The sequence below is a fragment of the Protopterus annectens genome, chromosome 7.part0 (assembly GCF_019279795.1).
Source record: "Protopterus annectens isolate FY-2018-M chromosome 7.part0, PAN1.0, whole genome shotgun sequence".
Taxonomy (NCBI): Eukaryota; Metazoa; Chordata; order Ceratodontiformes; family Protopteridae; genus Protopterus; species Protopterus annectens.
In genome coordinates, this window is record NC_056739.1 from 1,064,291,350 (window position 1) to 1,064,310,136 (window position 18,787).

The following is an 18,787-nucleotide window of genomic DNA, read 5'->3' on the forward strand; positions in this document are numbered from 1 at the left end:
GACAAAAGAGCAACCCAGTAGGCCTCATCAAATCACACAAGGTCAGGATTTTATTTGATATTCTTCTTGGCTTCAAAGAAGAACAAGGGCATCAGGCCAATCTTGGACCTAAGCACACTCATCCAATAGGTGACAAAGACCCATTGCCCTTCAGAATGGTCATGTTGCAGACAGTTTTGCTGTGTGTACAGGAAAATGACTAGGTCAACCTGATTGATCTTCACGATGCTTGTTTTCACATCCAAATATCCAAAACATCCAGAAGATGCTTACTCTTCCCCATGGCAGCCAGTCACTTTCAGTTAAGTGCCCTGCCCTTTGTTTTCACCCAGCCCAACAGGTGTTCACCACATGAATGGTTGTGGTTTTAGCAGCTCACTAGAGGCTTCAAGGGGGTTGTGTATTTCCATACCCAGATGACTGACGTCTTGCTGTCACAACAAAAGAATCCCTAAACAAGGCCAAAGACTACTTGCTTCAGCTCTGTCTGTCCTTGGACATTTCTGTAGACAAGAAAAAATCAAATCTGTAACCAACTCAAAATAGTGCAGTGCAGTTCAGTTTGGTTCATAGGATGTCACCCATTCACAACTACAGCGTTGTTTCTCTTTCTTCAGAAACGGCTGAGATCTTAAGATATTCGATCAAAAACCTTCAGATTTCCTCTCCACTAGTGATCTTAGTCCCTTGAGTCCTAGGATTGATGACCTCTCCTATAATTACAGTACACCCTAATTGATTCCAGTTGAAAATGCAATAGTGGGTACTCAGAGCACAGTGGTCACAGGTATCAGATCATCCTTCTGCCCAGGTAGTCACCCTTCTTTGCAGAGTTAATTTACATTGGTGGCTGAATTCACCCTTGTTTTCCTAGGAAGACCATTTGTGATTCACCGCACACAGCAGTAGTGACCGTCGATGCCTCCTACTTGGGGTAGGGGGAGCATAATCAGTGAAGGATGATAAAACATGGACACAACAAGTGGCCATCCTTCACATATGTGTCCTCTAGTTGAGAGCAGTCCTCCTTCTATTACAGGAACTACATTTCTTCTTGCCTTTAGGAGTGATTTACATACAAATCGACAACATGAAGGTAGTTTGGTACATTAGCAAGCAGGGAGGAACCACATCCTACCCCTTATGTAGAGAAGATGTGAGTGTGTGGTAGTGGGTGATTGCTTCACATTAATTCTTGCTTGCAATGCACATTCCTAGGAAGACTAAATTTATTTATGTTTTATTTATTTAAAATGTGTTTACCAGGATGGTCTGACTGGGATAGAGCCCATTTTCAGCAGAAGCCTGGGAAGAAATGCTCCAGACGCATGTATTTGGAATTTGGGAGGAAACCTCAGCACCTGGAGGAAACCACAAGAATGCAGGAAGGACATGCAGACTCTGCACAGAAGGCACCTTAGCTGAGAATTGAAATGGAGAACTGTGAAGCGACAACGATAACCGCTTCACCACTGTTGCCTCCCTATTGACAGGCTTCCCATCTCAATTTTATTGTCTCATGAGTGGTCCCTCAATCTAGTGGTTACATGTCAGATGTTCTCTTTGCTGGGACTGCCCTTGCTGTGATCTTTTTACTTCTCCAGATAACACCAAGTGCAGCAACTAGTTCTCCCTGTTCCCTACAAAGAGGCAGTCCTTGAGAGACTCTCTGAGTGGACATCTGAGCATCTTTACGCATTCCCTTCTCTTCAACTAATGTGCAGATTCATATAGAATGCAGTCAGATCAAAAGCCACGGTAATCTTGTTTGCCCTTTATTGACCCAGGTAAATCTGGTTCTCCCTACTGAATCCTCACATCAGGGAGCCCGCTTACTATTGGATCACACATTCTGTCAACCTTAAATTGAATGCCTGGTTTCTCCAGTTCCAGAAAAGGCCAGAAAACTCCTTTTTTTCTTATAATGTGGTGCAGATTCTTTCAGCATCTCAGCAAGAGCATACTCTAGCAAATGAAAACAGTTTTCTGCTTGGGCAGCTGCTTAGAGAATAGGCCCCTCTAATGCTTCTATTCCTGAGATATTACTTTTCCTCTCACAACTGATTTCTTCAGGTTCCAGTTTTTAGGCCATCAAATTGCAGTTGGCTATGATCACCAACTTTCACCAAGGCATTGACTCCCTCTCTTTAGTGTCATACAGACTGAGTAAAGCTTTTCCAGTGGGTACCTTTCTACTTTATTCTCCAATTAGAGAACCAGGTCCCATGTATGACCTCATTTTTGTTCTTGAAGTATTAACAATGTCCCCCTTTGAACCAGCATCTTCTGTTTCATTTATGTTTCTCTCTTGGAAGACTTTATTTGTAGTAAAAATAACTTCAGCCAGAAGAATGGCTGAGTTGCAGGCCCTGTCCTCTATTTTGTTTTCTTAAGTGCTTCACAAGGACAGTCTTACTGTAACTCAGATCCTTCCTTTATTCCCAAAGTGACACCTGAAACAAATTTGAACCAGCTGATTCACCTGCCAGTCTTGTTTTTCTGAGTCACTCAAACAAGGGTGAATACATACACTGTATATTAGATGTTCACTGGCAGCTAAGGCTTTACCTGCTGTGAACAAAACCGTTTAGAAAAGGCTGTTAGCTTTTTGTATCATTTGCAGTGAACAAACCTGGTTCAAAGGTTTCCGGGATGGCTTTCTGTTTGTACTACTTATATTTATTCTGCCAACAAGGAATCCTTAAAATGCAGACCTAAAGCTCATTCTACAAGAGATTGTTGTTTTGTCTGTTGTCTTTGGAAATTTTTTAGTTAATGAAATGTGTACAGCAACTTGGTCTGCAGGGAATCCCACAAGTTTGCCAGCTCATCACACTTCCAAAAAATATGTTCCCAGCTACCTCTTTCTTGCCCATCACACCTCCAACATTTGCTATCCACCTGAGGAAAAATTCTTTGTGGAGTCTACTGGAGGTATAAAAATACCTATATAAACACTTCCAGGAAAAGATCCTAAATCTTCCAGACTTTGTTGCATATATATATATATATATATATATATATATATATATATATATATATATATATATATATATATATCCCTGCTGTCTCTTTATGAATTGCTTATCCAGTCTCTCTTCCCAATCCTTTCTAAGCTCCTCTGATTGATTCTTGTAATTATCATGCAATATTTTATATGCTTTACTAATTATTTCTTTTTTAATGGCAGCTTCTGTTCTAGATATTAAAACTCTACCAGTGCTGGTTTTTCATTTCGGAACCCCCTATTTCTTTCACTTTGCCTATACTCTGATATCAAGATGATTTCCTAGACTTCTGCATTCTACCAACAGCTTTTTTATGTACCTTTTTTCCATGCCTGGCTCAGCCATGTTTCTGTTCTGTAGTCCTCACACATGCTGTTTTGAGGTGCTGCCATTCTTCTTCAAATCCACCTATTTCCTCCTCTTCTTGGGATGCTAGAGCCCTGAGTGACTCCTTGAGCTGTTGTGCTTTCTCTCCAGTCAACTTCCAGGTCTTCAGCCTGGTCTTTGTCGACCTTAGAGCCTTCTCTGACCATTACATGCAAATGATATTGGCAGCTGGTGATATATGTTGTGGGCCAACTGTTTCAGTGGTGGTGATTTTGCAATCACTGATTTTACACCAGTGCCCTTTCCTTAGTAGGAGGAACTCTATCTTAGTTGCATGTTGGCCACTCTTATATGTGGTCTTGTGACTGCCTTTCTTTTCTGAACCATGTGTTGGCTACTATCAAGCCATTTGCCAGACATAAGTCTTGAATGGCCTTTCCTTTTTTATTTCTGTTGCCTTACCCATGTGGACCCAGTCAGTCCTGATATCCTATTCTGTCTGCCCTGATATGTGCATTAAAGTCATGCATTAGCAACACCAGATCTGATGTTGTCAATCTTCATTCATTCATGACAGTTGGGGTTTCGGTTCTGTCCTCAGAACTGAATCAGCTGATATAACAATCTCGTGCCAGCCAGAAACTCTCGAGCTAAGGTTACCCATAGTGCCCCCTTCCCTTCAGATCCCATTTGCCGTATAGAGTTTCAATATGTGTCAGACCTGCTCTCAAGCTGAGTGTTGATATTGTTTCACTATTTCGCTAATTTTTGTATCTTAAACCTTGTCATTTCTAGTTGTGCTCATATATATTATTAAACTAGTGTGTGAGTGCTGTTTTATCTTCCCTTATTACCGTTTTCAGTATGACTTTTTTACCATAGTTGGTGCTGGCCCCTTCCTACCTCCTAACTTCTGATAATTCTCTAATACTATCACTGGTATACTTCCCCTTTTCTTCCTTTTCTACCCTTCTGGGTATTTCTACATTGCCATTGTTGGTATGTAAAATATATATATATATATATATATATCTTCTGCTTTCTTTGCTGTCCTCTATCACTGTGTGTCTGTGTGGGTGATCGCGTGAAAGACTTTCAATCTGTTGTTTGTTTTTTCAACATGGCTGACAAAAAAGGTACCACAGATTTTAAACAGTGTGACAAATGTGCCAGGAAGATGACCAAATCCGATGGGCATCTTTCCTGTGTATATTGTTTAGGAGTGCCACATTTACAGGTCCAACCTCCATGCAAGCTCTGTAAGGGCTTTAGTGCCTGCACCCTAGCAGTGCATAAGAATAAGTTGATCTTAAAGGGTTTATTAAAAACCCCTTTCTTAGAGGCTTTGTCTGAGGCGGAGGTGTCAAATCCTCCTAAGAAAGAAAGGAAGAAGAGGATCCATTCGGTCCCAGCGTCTCCTCATTCACACAAACTGAAAACTTCTAAAGGCCAGGTTCATACTGAACCGAAGACTAAACAACCTGAATTGGCACCGACATCTGTCTTGGCACTGGAGCCTAACACACCCTCCATGATGCTGTCTTTGATTATGGAACCGACTACTACAATTGTCATGGTACTGACCCTTTCCATGGTACTGCAGACCCTGTCGGCACCAACAATAGCTTCCCCACTGAAATTGGTCACTTTCCCTCCATCACAACCTTCTGGTCATTTGACCATGGTGCCGAAGATTGAGAACCTAGCCAGGACTCAATATTCACCATCTGTTGACCTCTTTGTTGGACAACAGTTCAGTCCCTTTATTGACCTACCAGAATCTCCATCAGGGATGTCCATTCATTCCACCAGTAGATGTTCAGACCTTGATGTAGTGAGACTTGTGGATCAGCTCTTAGCGGCCAGAGGAATTCCAACCCCATCTAGGGCCTCCCTCCTACCAGGAGCCAAGGTCTTTTCTCCACAGACTCCAACCTGTATTCCTCCTTCAACCCCCCAACAGGTCTTGGAGCCCTTGATACCGATGGCCCTCCTGGTGCCAGCTTCTCCGTTTCCATTGGTGGATCTTACCGTGGTTCCGGAACCTACCCTGTGGACCATGGCTCAGTCGCAGCTGATGCACCCTCTAGATCGTGACTGGTGTTTCCAGGATCCATTCATTCCATTCCAGTAGATGTTCAGACCCTGATGATGTGTGTGAGACTTGGTGGATCGCTCATGCCAGCCAGAATTCCAACCCCATCTAGGGCCTCCCTCCCTACAGGGAGCCAAGGTCTTTTCTCCACAGACGGTCTTGGCCCCCTTGATACCCAGGCCCTCCTGGTGCCAGCTTCTCCGTTTCAATTGGTGGATCTTACCGTGGTTCCGGAACCTACCCTGTGGACCATGGCTCAGTCACAGCTGATGCACCCTCTAGATCGTGACTGGTGTTTCAGCACCGTGATCCCTAGTACAGCACTGACTGTTTCTACAGCACCATCTATGGTTCCAGTTGCTTTGACAGCTCTGAGTCCTCTCACAGCTCCTTCCCTGGAGGGATGCTCGTCGGAGCAGGATGTGACCCCAGTTCCGAGGTTGTCTTTCTTGGTTCCGGGCTCCCATCCCTCTTCAGGTAGGCCTGCCTTCCAGGTTATGAAGAGGGCACTCGACTCAGCAGGGTCACAGTTGGTTCCTTCGGCACCGGCATTATATATATATATATATATATATATATATATATATATATATATATATATATATATATATATATTGCAGCTGCCACAGTCCACTGCACTGGGGCAATGGACATGGGAGCAGCCTCTCTTCAGAGTCCTCTTCAAATCTTCCCCCTGATGAGCCACCTCGTAAGAGATCGTGCAAGAGGAAGCACATTGATTCACCTGAAGAATCTCTCACCAAAGATACAGCTTATGATAAAGGGGAAGGATCCCCATGGTTGCCCCTGAAGATGTCTCCTTTGGAGACATACTAGAGATATTGAAACAGAAAGGTGACTGGAAGCCCACCACCCTTTCCTCGGATGAATCTGTATTCTTGCAGACTTTCCGTGCCCGACCCCCTCCTTCCTGGGCAACCCCGCCTGCAGATGAGTTGGTCAAGCTTATTGTGTAGCACACTTGGAAGACTGCTGACACCATTGATCCAATCCCATGGAGACTAGACAAAATAACCCCTCTCCCAGAGGATCTCCCCTACTGGCCACTGGTCCTAAGGTTTGGCAGTCGATGCTAAGGTGGTGGCAGCGGCCACAAAGAAAGAACTCGCAGAGGAGAGTCCTGCTGTCCATCCTCCAAACAGAAAGTGTCAGACGTTGAACAGATTAGGGAAATGGGTTTATGCTTCAATGACATTTGCCATATGGTTGTTGAATTTTTTGGCACATTTTACCTGTCTTCAAAGGGACTTGATCACATAACTATCAGGAACCTTAGCAGGAGCAGCGTCTGATGAGACACGTGACAAAGTTTCCTCCCAGCTTGCCACCCTGGAGTCAGTATCTAATTTGTCCATGCGATTGATTACGCATACAACCAAAGGGGTGGCCAAAGCAGTAGTTTCAGGCATTGTCTTGAGATGTCACGCCTGGATGCACTTGTGCAACTTTGCGGACCCCTTCAAGTCTTCCTTCGTCAACACTCCCATTGATGCTTTCTCTCTTTTTGGAACAGAAGTTAAGGACACATTAGCCAGGTGTGAAAAGGATGGCAAGACTCTGCTGTGGGCGTACGTTTTTCCACTCCCGAATGATCCTACACCAGGAATCAGAGAAGTGGAAAGGTGTGGTTCAGAAAATCTCAAGGGACTTTTCGTGACACACGTAGCGAGTCCCCCTCCTGGGGCGGAGGGGGGAACTCATCAAGAAGACCCCCCCCCCCATGGCAGAGGGGGCTCATGTAACCAGAGCTCCAGAGATTCCTTTTCTGGGCAGCCCTACCAGTGCTCCTGAAGAGCAGCCTGAGTGCTTGCCTCTGGAAGCAGTTGAGGGATGATTTTGTCTGCACCACTTAACCTGTCATTCAATAACATCAGATTCCTGGGTGGAGACGATAATTACCAGAGATTACCACATTCCATTCGATCTTTACCCGAGGCCGCAAAGGCAAATCCGCAACATTCCACCCAGTCAGAGGGATGCAGCAGCACAAGAAATTCAAAAGCTACTCGAAAAAAGAGTCATTCCAACAGTCCCACCCGACTAAGTAGAATCCAGATTTTACTCAAGGTTCTTTTTAGTGATAAAAAAGACAGGGGACTAGAGGCCAATTTTAGACTTCAGCATCCTAAACAAGTTCTCAAACAGACCAAATTCTGGATGATCATGGTTCAGTCTATCCTGCCATTTCTGGAAAAAGACAGTTGGATCTGTAGAACTCCAGGATGCGTATTTCCACATAAAAATGGACAAATGCTCCAGGAGATATCTCCACTTCCGGCTGGTAGCCAATCTTTACCAATTCTGAGCGCTGCCCTTTGGTATTTCCACAGCTGCCAGCGTACTCAACAGCACACTTGAGAGTGCAAGGATTCCAGGTGTTTCCATATTTAGAAGATTGGCTGCTTACCGCCCCCACCAAGTATCTACTACTTCTCGCCCTGCACTACATCCTACAGCTGGCACGGTTCTTAGGTATCTCAATAAACAAAAGAGAAGTCGAAACTAGTACCTTCTCAAAGTCTAGAATTCATAGGAGCAACATTCGACACATAGTTCTCTCTTGCCGCTCTTCCTCATCACGGTCTACAGAGAGTAAGATCTCAGCTGTGGGTGATACTCTCTTAGGACAAGGTCCCAGCTCATTTAGTCCTTCAACTGCTAAGGTCAATGGCAGCAACAATCACCATAGTCCCCCTAGCCAGACTCCATATGAGGTACTACAATGGCTCCTAGTGTCACAGTGGTCCCTATTAATGCATCCTATGTCCCACCCAGTCCGCGTAACAAACCGTTGCAAGCAGGATCTGAATTGGTGGATGAAGTCGAAAAAGAAGTTATGGAGTCATCCTTTCTCACCCCCTCAGCCCAAGGCCGTAGTGACTATGGATGCATCCCTGATGGGGAGTGGGGGCATTTTCAGGGAAAGACAGTCCAAGGCACTTGGTCCCCCTTAGAAACCAATTTGCATATCAACATTCTAGAAATGAGGGAGGTGCTTCTAGCGTTGCAAGCATTCCAATCTGCCCTCCCGTCGGGGATAATTGCTATCCCTTCTGGCAACATGTCAGCCGTCTGGTATATCAACAAACAGGGAGGAACCAGATTCTACCCGTTATGTCGGGAAGCCATGAGAGTATGGCAATGGGGGATAGCCTCCAACCGCTTTCTATTAGCAATGCACATTCCTGGGAATTCCAATGCGATTGTGGACAAATTGAGCAGGTGCGTTCTTCTGCCTCACGAGTGATCTCTCAATCCCAAGGTAACGTCGGAGATTTTTCCATGGCTGGGTTAAGCCTTGCTGTGATCTGTTTGCATCTCCCATCAACCACAAATGCAGCAGATACTTTGCCCTTATCCCCTCTCAAGGGGAATCCCCGAGGGACCCTGTTGTACATGATTGGCCCCCAGGACTGCTTTATGCCTTCCCTACCTTTCCTCTGATTCCACTGTTTTTAAAGAAAGCACATCAGTTGAGAAGCAAAGTAATCCTCATTGCACGCTATTGGGCCTGCCAAGTCTGGTTACCCTTCCTTTGGCCTCACCTAGTTCACTGCCCGTGGACTCTGGACCCGACTCCAGGATTGTCACATCCACAGGAGTTGGTTCATCCTAACCTGTCGAGCCTCAAGCTGACAGCTTGGTACCTCCACTTCCAGGACTTTCCACGCAAAATAATCTATCTTCCCCTGTACAAAAATACTTCTATTCTCCCATAAACCGTCCAACAGGAAAATTTATTGTAGTAAGTGGAACATATTTGTGTTGTGGTCTCCAGAAAAAGAACTTGACTCCTTTCCAGCTCCTATTAATACAGTGCTGGAGTACTTGTCAACCTTAGTTCATTCAGGAGCTTCAGTTTCTACTGTTAGAGTCCATTTAGCAGCTATCTCAAACTTCCATAATGGTTTTGAAGATTTTTCTTTAACATCTCATTGTCTCTGCAAAACCTCCTTAAAAGGAGTCATACATTTAAAACCACGCTTTAAACAGCCCATTGAACCTTGAAACTTGACGTGTCAAACCTTTCAACCAGCTGCCACTTGCGATGTAAAATTTTTGTCTTGGAAGACTTTATTCCTGGTAGCCATCACTACAGCCAGGAGAATATCAGAATTACAGGCCTTGTGTGTAAAGCACCCTTATATAGTTTTTCACAGAAAGAGTATCTCTTCGGATTAACCCCTCTTTTCTACCCAAAGTTGTATCAGATTTCAATATTAATCAATCCATTGACCTGACACTTTTCTTCCCAAATTTTTCTGACAGAGGAGAATATTGTTTGCATTTATTGGATGTACATAGAAAATTGCATTTTTACTTATGACTAAATCATTCAGGAAATCAGACCAATTGCTCCTGTATTTTTCAGGGACCAAATTTCTTGGGATCACTTTGGCAAAATGGTTGGGAGACTGCATCTCTTTTGTCTATCAACAGGATAAAATGTGTTTAACAACTAATGTCAAGATGCATTCAAATGCCATAGCCTTTCCTTCGAGAGCTACTATGGATGTCATTTGCAGAACAGCTACTTGGACTACCCCTCATACCTTTATCACTCATTACAAACTGGACATGGTCTCCAGGTGGAAGAGGATCCTTTGGCTCAATGGTGCTCAGGAATATACCTTCCATAGGGCCTGCCAGGGCATAAAGTAGCTAGGGACTCTGTCCCATCTGTCATGAATGAGTGAAGATTGACAACATCAAATAAAGAAGTTATGTTCTTACATAACATTCCATCTGTGTTGTCGATCGTCATTCATTCATGACATCCCACCCTCCTACCCCCCTCCAAAGACTCCTGGATTTTCAGATTTGGTCCTGGTTGTGTGATAGGGCATTTGCTCAGACAAAGCCTCTGCTTTCTTATTCTTACGGGCAAACTCGATCTGAAGAGATGAGGAGAGGGGCACTATGGTTAACCTTACCTTGAGAGTTTCTGGCTTGTTGTATCTGCTGAGTCGTTTCCAAGAATGGAACTGAAACCCATCTGTCATGAATGAATGAAGATCGACAACACAGCAGGAACATTATGGTAAGAACATAACTTCTTTTTCAATGCCTGTAGGTCAGAGGATTGCTGGACCTCAGGGAACATGGCTTCACCTAAAAAAAGTTTGTGTGACAAACTTCTTTGACTGAATGAAAAAAGCAGTTAAACAGTGCCTGGAGGACAAAAGGATTTCAGGATCCAAGCAACACAGATTCATCAAAGGAGGGCTGTGTGACAGACTTCTTTAGCTGAATAATAAAAAGGCAGTAAAATGGGGTGCAACAATGAATGTGGATCACCTATACTTAAGACATTTGGCATAATGCCACACAAAAGGTTATTTGTAAATCATGTTTAGCTTCAAAGCTGGTAATACATTGGAATCTGTGTAAAGAAGTGGCTCCATTGCAGGTCACAGAGAATATTGACAAAATGACATAAATTGTAAGAAAGGAGAAATTAATTGGGATGTTCCACAGGTGTTACTGAAAAGAATATTTTTTTTAAACCTGTGAGTGACATTGCAGAGGGTTTGGTCAAAAAGTGTGATATGTGCAGTAGAGTGGACATGCATAGATGAGAAGAAAGGATGACATGAGACTTGACAGAATTGCAGGAATTCCACAATTAAAGGGGTAGCCTAATGTATGCTTAGATTTAACACAGACAGTTTAAGAGTATTGTACCTTGCTGTGAAAATCCATGGAAAGTTTACACACTGTGGGTAAGGTGCTGCCACTGATAATTCCACAGGGAGATCTTTGACTGTAATTTCAAATCACTTACATGTGAAAAATTATTCTGAGGAAGCAATAAGAGTAGCTATACTTGTTTAGACGTAGAGAAGCAGTAATAGTAGTAGTACAAAGAAGGGAGTGTAATTCCTCTGTACAGACAACGGTAAAACCCCTTTTGGTATAGTGTATGTAGTTCCAGGTGTGTCACCTCTTTAAGTGGATACAATAGATCTGCAAGCTTTCAGGGGAGGGGTTACAGGACTGGAATAAAGTATGTGTAAGAAACCTTATGAATAAAGGTTAATAGAAATTAACAGGCAGGTGTTGTAAGAAAAGAGCAAAAAGAGATTCATTTTAGACATTTTCAAATATATTACGTGGATCAGTTATGGTCATAAAGTCTTAATGTGGGGTCATTTTTGATGTTACTATTTCCTTCATTACTGTCTTCTTGGGTGAGCCTTTAGTCTGTTCTGAAGTCCTTCGCCATATCAGTAATGAGTATTCTAAATAAGGCTGAGTTGATATGAATGACTGCACAGTTTACTAATCACATTTCCGTTGAATTTACTGCAGTGACTACTCATAACTATCTCTCCTCCGTCCAAGTTACTCTCTAATTTATTAAGATTTCAGGTTCGCCCTTTTTCCCTAAGCATTACTAAAAAATGTTGATGGTGCATGCCTTCCTGTATGACACTGTCAGTCATGAATGTATGAGAAGTACCATCACAGTCAGAAAGTACATCAGGTAATTTTGTACAGAACTAATTTGTAATTTCTCTTGATTTGCATATGTGTCCCTAGAGCTAAATGCAAAACTGTTTCAGTCATAAAGCTTTCTGAAGAGTTACTGACTTTTAACTATGTGTCATTTTGTCTTTTGGGATTAGATGTTAACGAATGTGAGGTATTTCCTGGAATATGCACAAATGGGCAGTGTGTGAATACTCCTGGGTCATTTGTTTGTCAGTGCCCCAGCAAAATGAGCCTAGATGCTTCTGGACGAACATGCATTGGTAAGTTACAGAATAAATGCAGTCCATTTTTTGTTTTACATATTCTAATAATATTGTAGAAGGAGGGTGTAAGGATTTACATTTTTATTACTTTGAATTATTTAGATAATAAAAGAGATGTGAAATATGCTAGTCTATTTTTTTGCCACTACAAAGAAGTACTGTTAGAAACCAGTGTGTTTTTATAGCAAATAATTAACAATCCCAGATGAACAAAGATAAGTCAAAAAATGCCAGTATTTAGACACTGATAAGATGATATGTTTAGGTAGAATACTATTAGTCCCCAAAAGTATATATAATCCATTTTCTTTTTTGACCTTTCATAGTGCTATACATTTAATATCAGTTTTCCAGCCTATCCATTTTTTAGACACTTAGCCCCAATTCTGTATTTCTTAACTGGTCATAGAATTTTCCAGCAAAATCTTAAAAGTAGATAGAGGGTTGCATTCTTTACTAACAATGGTAGATTGTTCCATATGTTGGGTTTTAGTAACAAGTTACCTGAAATAGTTTTACACCTTCGGCTGTGGGTTCCAAGCACAGTGTTTGAAAAAGACCCAAGTTTAACATTCCTTGGAGTGCACACACACATCACCCGCACATGTCACAGAAATGATGAGGGAAATAATAGATTTTTGTAGAAATCACACTAGATGTGAATCTAGCTGTTTGTTAGGAAAATATCACTCCTTTTGCCTATGTAGTTTGCTTCTCCCCAAAATCTCTGAATAAGTAATGCTCCAGCAGCACTGAGAAACAATTATTCAGCCACTAGTAGTGGCATAGAGTCCAATAATCCATAACATTACTGACATTCATAGTTAATGTATGGCCTCTTTTACTTTCAGATTGGAATACCTTTGTGGTTAGATGATTCAGGTGATGTTCATCGTGTTACCCTGCTGCAGTCATCACACTTTGGGTTATCCTGTCGTCAGGTGGTCCCGCAGTCGGCCGGAATTCCAAAGTCTTGGTCCGGCGTCAGTTGCTGTCGCTTCTTCCCTGACGTCAGTGCGCCAGGGGTATATATATTGCAACCGACGCTATTTTCTTCAGTCTTTCTTGCCGCACGGTGCCCGAAGCAGAAGCAGTTCACAAGTGCCCGTCGGCCGACTCCTGAGATTTTCGAATTCGAATTTCAGACCGAAGTCTTCTATAAAGCTAAGTACCCCATTGGGGAAACTTTTCTTGCCTCAGACCGATGTCAGAAAAAGTTAACAATTGTATTTCTTGTGGGAAGCAAATACCTCATAAGGATTTTCATTCTTATTGTATACCTTGCCTAGGCCCAGACCACAATGTCACTAGTTGTCGTTTTTGTGCTAGGTTTAATAAACGTACTATTAAAAGACGCTTTGATTTCGCTCGACACTACTTCGGTAGAAAATTTTATTACAGTATGCTGTCAGAGCAACCGACTACCGGCGTGCACAAAAAACGCAAGGATAAGGACAGACAGCCCAGGCCTAAGCCAGATTACGAGGCCTCAGCTGGTCCGATCTCCGGTTCTCCGGTCCTCAGTGAGGCTCCGACGCAACCCCTGACTACCGCAGATCTGGAACCCGAAACCGCTTCGGAACTTTTAGCGGAATGTACCAGGCCGACGCAACCATTTTGTTCAGGCCCTACCGACGACATTGCTGATAAAGATGTCGGTGCTGCAGAAACGCCATCGGTTTCTGAAGGCATTTTCAGACAGACGACGCTCACCATTAAAACGTATCCTAAGACGAAGACTCCTATTAAATCTAAAAGGACTGCACTTCAGTCCCCTGTTCAAGGCCCAATGCCTAAGAAACAGATGCTCAAAATGGCTGAAGATTTGATCTCTTTAATCAGGTCTTCCCAGCCTCCTCCTGACAAAAGGCCTAGACAAGAGGAAGATTATGCATCCTCTGAACAAGTGTCCATTTCTTCAGCCTCCTCTGAAGACCAAGATTACTCCTTCTCCCCTTATGAAGATTTTGATGCTGAGGATTCCATTCCCTCAGCTTCTCCTCCTGAAGACTACTCCTTTGGGGAAACATTACACACTATGAGGGAACATTTCCACTAGGAAGATCAGGACTACTCTGACTTGAAGAAAAGGCTCAGAGAGTTTCTTTTACTCCCCCAGCACAGACCACTTGCCATCCCACCAGTGTTAGACATTGTGGATGATGTTTACTTAGAATCCAGTTTAAACCCAGACTCTCTACCTCCTGCTCCGGCCAAGCCTGACAGATACTATAAAGTGCCTGATTCCCACAAATTTCTATACAAAAGTCCTGTTGCTGACCCAGAGACAATCTCCCAGGGTCCCAAAGGGGCTAAGGCTTCTATGGCTAAAAATCCTGTACCCTCTGAAAGGGATTCCAGAGCGCTAGACAGGTGGGGGAAAAAGGTTTACACCTCAGCCACTCTAGCTATGAGGGCACTAAATTTCACATGCTTAAGTATCAGCAATTTCTAATCTCTCAGTTAAAGCAAAGAATCACCACTCTCTCTCAACAGTCTGAATTGAAAGAAATGTAGGATCTGTTGCATGCAACTGAACAGGTGGGCAAACACACCTTACAATGTGGGTTTGATTCTCTGGAGGCCTCCTGCAGAGCAGCTGTCACTGGGTCTGTTATACGTAGGCATGCTTGGTTAAAGGAACAAACTCTGCCTGATCATGTTAAAGCAAAGCTTCTAGATGCTCCCTTACAGCAGGATGTTCTTTTTGGAGTTAAAGCAGAAGAAGTCTTAAAGAAAATGGAGGATAAGGCAAAATCTATGCAGACAGTCAAAGATTTCCCACAGGTACAGCCCCCTCCCTTCAGCAGAAACTGGCCAACAAAAGATTGGTCCTTTCCAGCTACTGACAGACCACAGAGGGGTAAATACAGATGCCCAAGAGGCAGAGGACAACCACAAGCCCAGTACAAACCTCGCCAATGGGGCACTACAACACAGAAGGGAGGAGAAGACAGGTCCCAATCTGCCAGAAGGCAAACTCAATGACTTGCACCTCATCCGGCCAAGCAACTCTCTCTTGGCAGCCCCCTTGAGAGGAAAACTCACACTTTTTTCAGACAGCTGTCACATTGTCAGAAAGGACAACTGGGTCCTAGACATAATTTTACGAGGATACAGATTCCATTTTCACACCTTGCCAATGAAAAGAGGAATGCCAAACCTGCCACAAAATCAATGGGCAGAGGCACAAAAACAAATTACAGCTCTCATGGACATGAGAGCCATTCAACTAGTACCTACTCGAGAGCAAGGTCAAGGATTTTACTCAAGACTCTTTCTAGTGCCCAGAAAGGACAATGCCTGGAGACCTATTCTGGACCTTTCAGTTTTAAACACATTCTTACAAGTACCCAAATTCAAGATGCTAACACTACAGCAGCTTCTTCCCATGTTGGGCAAGGAAGCATGGCTAGTAACGTTGGACCTCAAGGAGGCATACCTGCATGTCCCTATCAGACAAAGTTGCAGAAGATACCTCCGTTTCATTGCAGGTTCAACCCATTACCAATTCTCTGCACTGCCCTTTGGCTTATCTACTGTGCCCAGAATCTTCACAAAATGCCTGGCACCAGTAATTGCATACTGCAGACAAAGAGGAATTCAAATATACCCATGCCCGGACGACTGCCTCATCCAAGCAGAAAACAAGGACATTCTCTTACATCATCTGGCTTTTGTAAAACATCTACTAAACTGCCTGGGGTACACAGTAAACGAAAAGAAGTCAAAACTAGTACCCTCACAAAATATGACATTCCTGGGTGCCAGCTTGAACACAACAGCCCAGAAGGCTTATCTGACGCCAGACAAGCAACTACAGCTGACTCAATATTTCAAAACAATGGCAACAAAGACCCAATTAACTGCAAGAAAAATTCTGCAGGCTTTGAGCTTCATGGCATCTTGCATACTACTAATACCATTTGCAAAACTGCATATGAGGAAATTACAGTGGTACCTAAAAAGCGTATGGTCTCAACACAGCCACAGCTTGGACACAATGATATCTCTCATTCCCTGCCTACAGCAGGAGTTTCTATGGTGGTCACAGGCATGTCACCTCAACAAGGGTCAGCCATTCACCTTGCCCCCAGCCAGGCAAACTATCACAACAGATGCATCAGACTACGCCTGGGGGGCACACATGGCAGGACAGTGCGTTCAAGGCATATGGACTGCAGATCAAAGGAATCTGCACATCAATCAAAAAGAAATGCTAGCTGTACAGAAAGCTCTGACAGCCTTCACGAATCTATTACATCCAGGACAACTTGCAATAAAGACGGACAACACCACAGTAATGTGGTACATAAACAAACAGGGGGGGTACTCACTCCTACCCTCTATGCAGGCAAGCAATGATCTTATGGAACACAGCTCTGGCTTACAAAGTTCAGTTACAAGCTTAATTCCTGCCAGGAAAGAAGAACACATTGGCAGACGACCTCAGCAGAAACATCATGGATCCCCACGAGTGGAAACTAGATCCACAAGTATTTACAATGATAACTCAAAAATGGGGCCTTCCAGACATAGACCTGTTTGCCAGTCTTCAAAACTATCAAATAACAAAATTTTGTACAAGGACACTTCACCATCAAGCTTGGAAAGTAGACGCACTCTTTCAGTTGGAAAAACCTGACAGCATATGCCTTCCCTCCATTGCCTCTCCTCACAAAGGTGCTTCTGAAAGTCAAAAAGGAGAGACCACGACCGATTCTCATAGCTCCAGACTGGCCACGCCAGCACTGGTACCCACTATTGAGAAATATGGCCCACGGCCCACCTTGGATCTTACCACAAATTACCCATTTGCTCACACAACAAAACAATCAGATTCTTCACAGCCAACTCAAAACCTTAAATCTGGCTGCATGGAAAATCACCTAAGCATCCAGCCAGCTCCTATTTCCCAAGCAGCTATGGATGTTATTCTGGAAGCTAGGAGGCCAAGCACCAGGAAGGCTTATTCGGACAAATGGAAAAGGTTTTGTGCCTGGAACCAAGCTAAAGGCCAAGACACATTTCAGCCTCACATGCCTCACATTCTACAGTACTTAACTGAGATGTTGCACAAAGGACTTTCCTTCTCCTCCATTAAAATCCATGCTTCAGCTATTTCAGCCCACTACAACATGGATCCACCCTTATTTTCACATCCACTTCTAAGGCAGTTCCTCAGTGGGGCAAAAAACATTAGGCCCCCCAGGAGAGCACCTACACCAACATGGGACCTCAACTTTGTTCTGGAAAAACTAACGCTACCTCCCTTTGAACCAGCTTTTTCTGTAGATCTTCAGTTCCTATCATGGAAGACTGCCCTGCTGCTAGCAATAACTTCAGCTAGAAGAGTCTCAGAGCTGCAGGCACTAATGGCAGTGGAACCTTTCCTCATTTTTCATCAAGACAGAGTTTCTCTACGAACTAATCCTTCCTTTATGCCTAAGGTGGTTTCCCGTATGGCTTTAAATCAAACCATCCACTTACCCACCTTCTTCCCAAATCCACAGAACAAAGGTGAGAGACTCCTGCACTCCTTGGACATTCACAGGCAACGTTGTTACTACTTGGAAAAAACTAAGGCTTTCAGAAAATCTGACCAGCTCTTTGTATCCTGTGCTACAGCTTCACAAATGAAGGCTATTTCAAAACAAACCATTTCCAAATGGATAGGGCATTGCATATGTTTCTGCTATACCCATCATGGAAAACCAGTTCCTGCTACCATTAGGCCCCACTCTACCAGGGCAACATCTACATCTACAGCTTTTCTCAGGGGGGTTCCAACCAAGGAGATTTTGGAGGCTGCAACTTGGAGTTCAGTACACACCTTTACCAAACACTATCACTTACCACTTTACTCTAAGACTAGGGCAGGCTTCGCCACTGCAGTTCTGCAGGGCCTTATAGCCTCCTCCAACCCTCTATGATTCCTCCACCCAGCCTTAGCTTTGGGATTCAACCCAAGTGTGATGACTGCAGCAGGGTAACACGATGAACATAGTACAGTTTTGTACCTACCATAAATGTAGATGTTCGAGTGTACACCCTGCTGCAGTCCAGGTTACCCTCCCTCCATCCCCTCTGAACTACCTGGCTAAAATCTCTACAATACCTTCCTGATGTGTTTGCTTATAGCTGGAGGGATTTTGTGTTTGTGCAAATTTTACTCAATTTGGTACTAATTACTGACCATCTTTTTGGGGGCACCTGACATCTGGGGCAAGAAAAACTGAAGAAAATGGTGTCGGTTGCAATATATATACCCCTGGCGCACTGACGTCAGGGAAGAAGCGACAGCAACCGACACCGGACCAAGACTTTGGAATTCCGGCCGACTGCGGGACCACCTGACGACAGGATAACCCCAAGTGTGATGACTGAGCAGGGTGTACACTCAAACATCTACATTTATGGTAGGTACAAAACTGTACTTTTAGAGTAGCTGTATATAACAAATTGTTATTGATCGCTATAATGGTATGTACCTTTATGGATATTTGAAACAAGCCGTGGATGCCTTTGATTAATAAATTGCTGAGGCTGTCTGCCTTGCCAGGTAGGATAGGATCATC

General features: G+C 43.5%; 1 protein-coding gene across 3 annotated transcripts in view; it reads left to right on the top strand.

Annotated features, from left to right (window-relative positions):
- Positions 1–18,787, top strand: part of FBN1 (fibrillin 1) — a 4,097,759-nt gene that overhangs the window by 1,973,312 nt on the left and 2,105,660 nt on the right. For all 3 annotated transcript variants that reach the window (XM_044077620.1, XM_044077621.1, XM_044077622.1), the window contains exon 24: positions 12,081–12,206. In XM_044077620.1, coding sequence (XP_043933555.1) covers positions 12,081–12,206 — 126 coding nt within the window. The remainder of the gene's footprint in view (positions 1–12,080; positions 12,207–18,787) is intronic.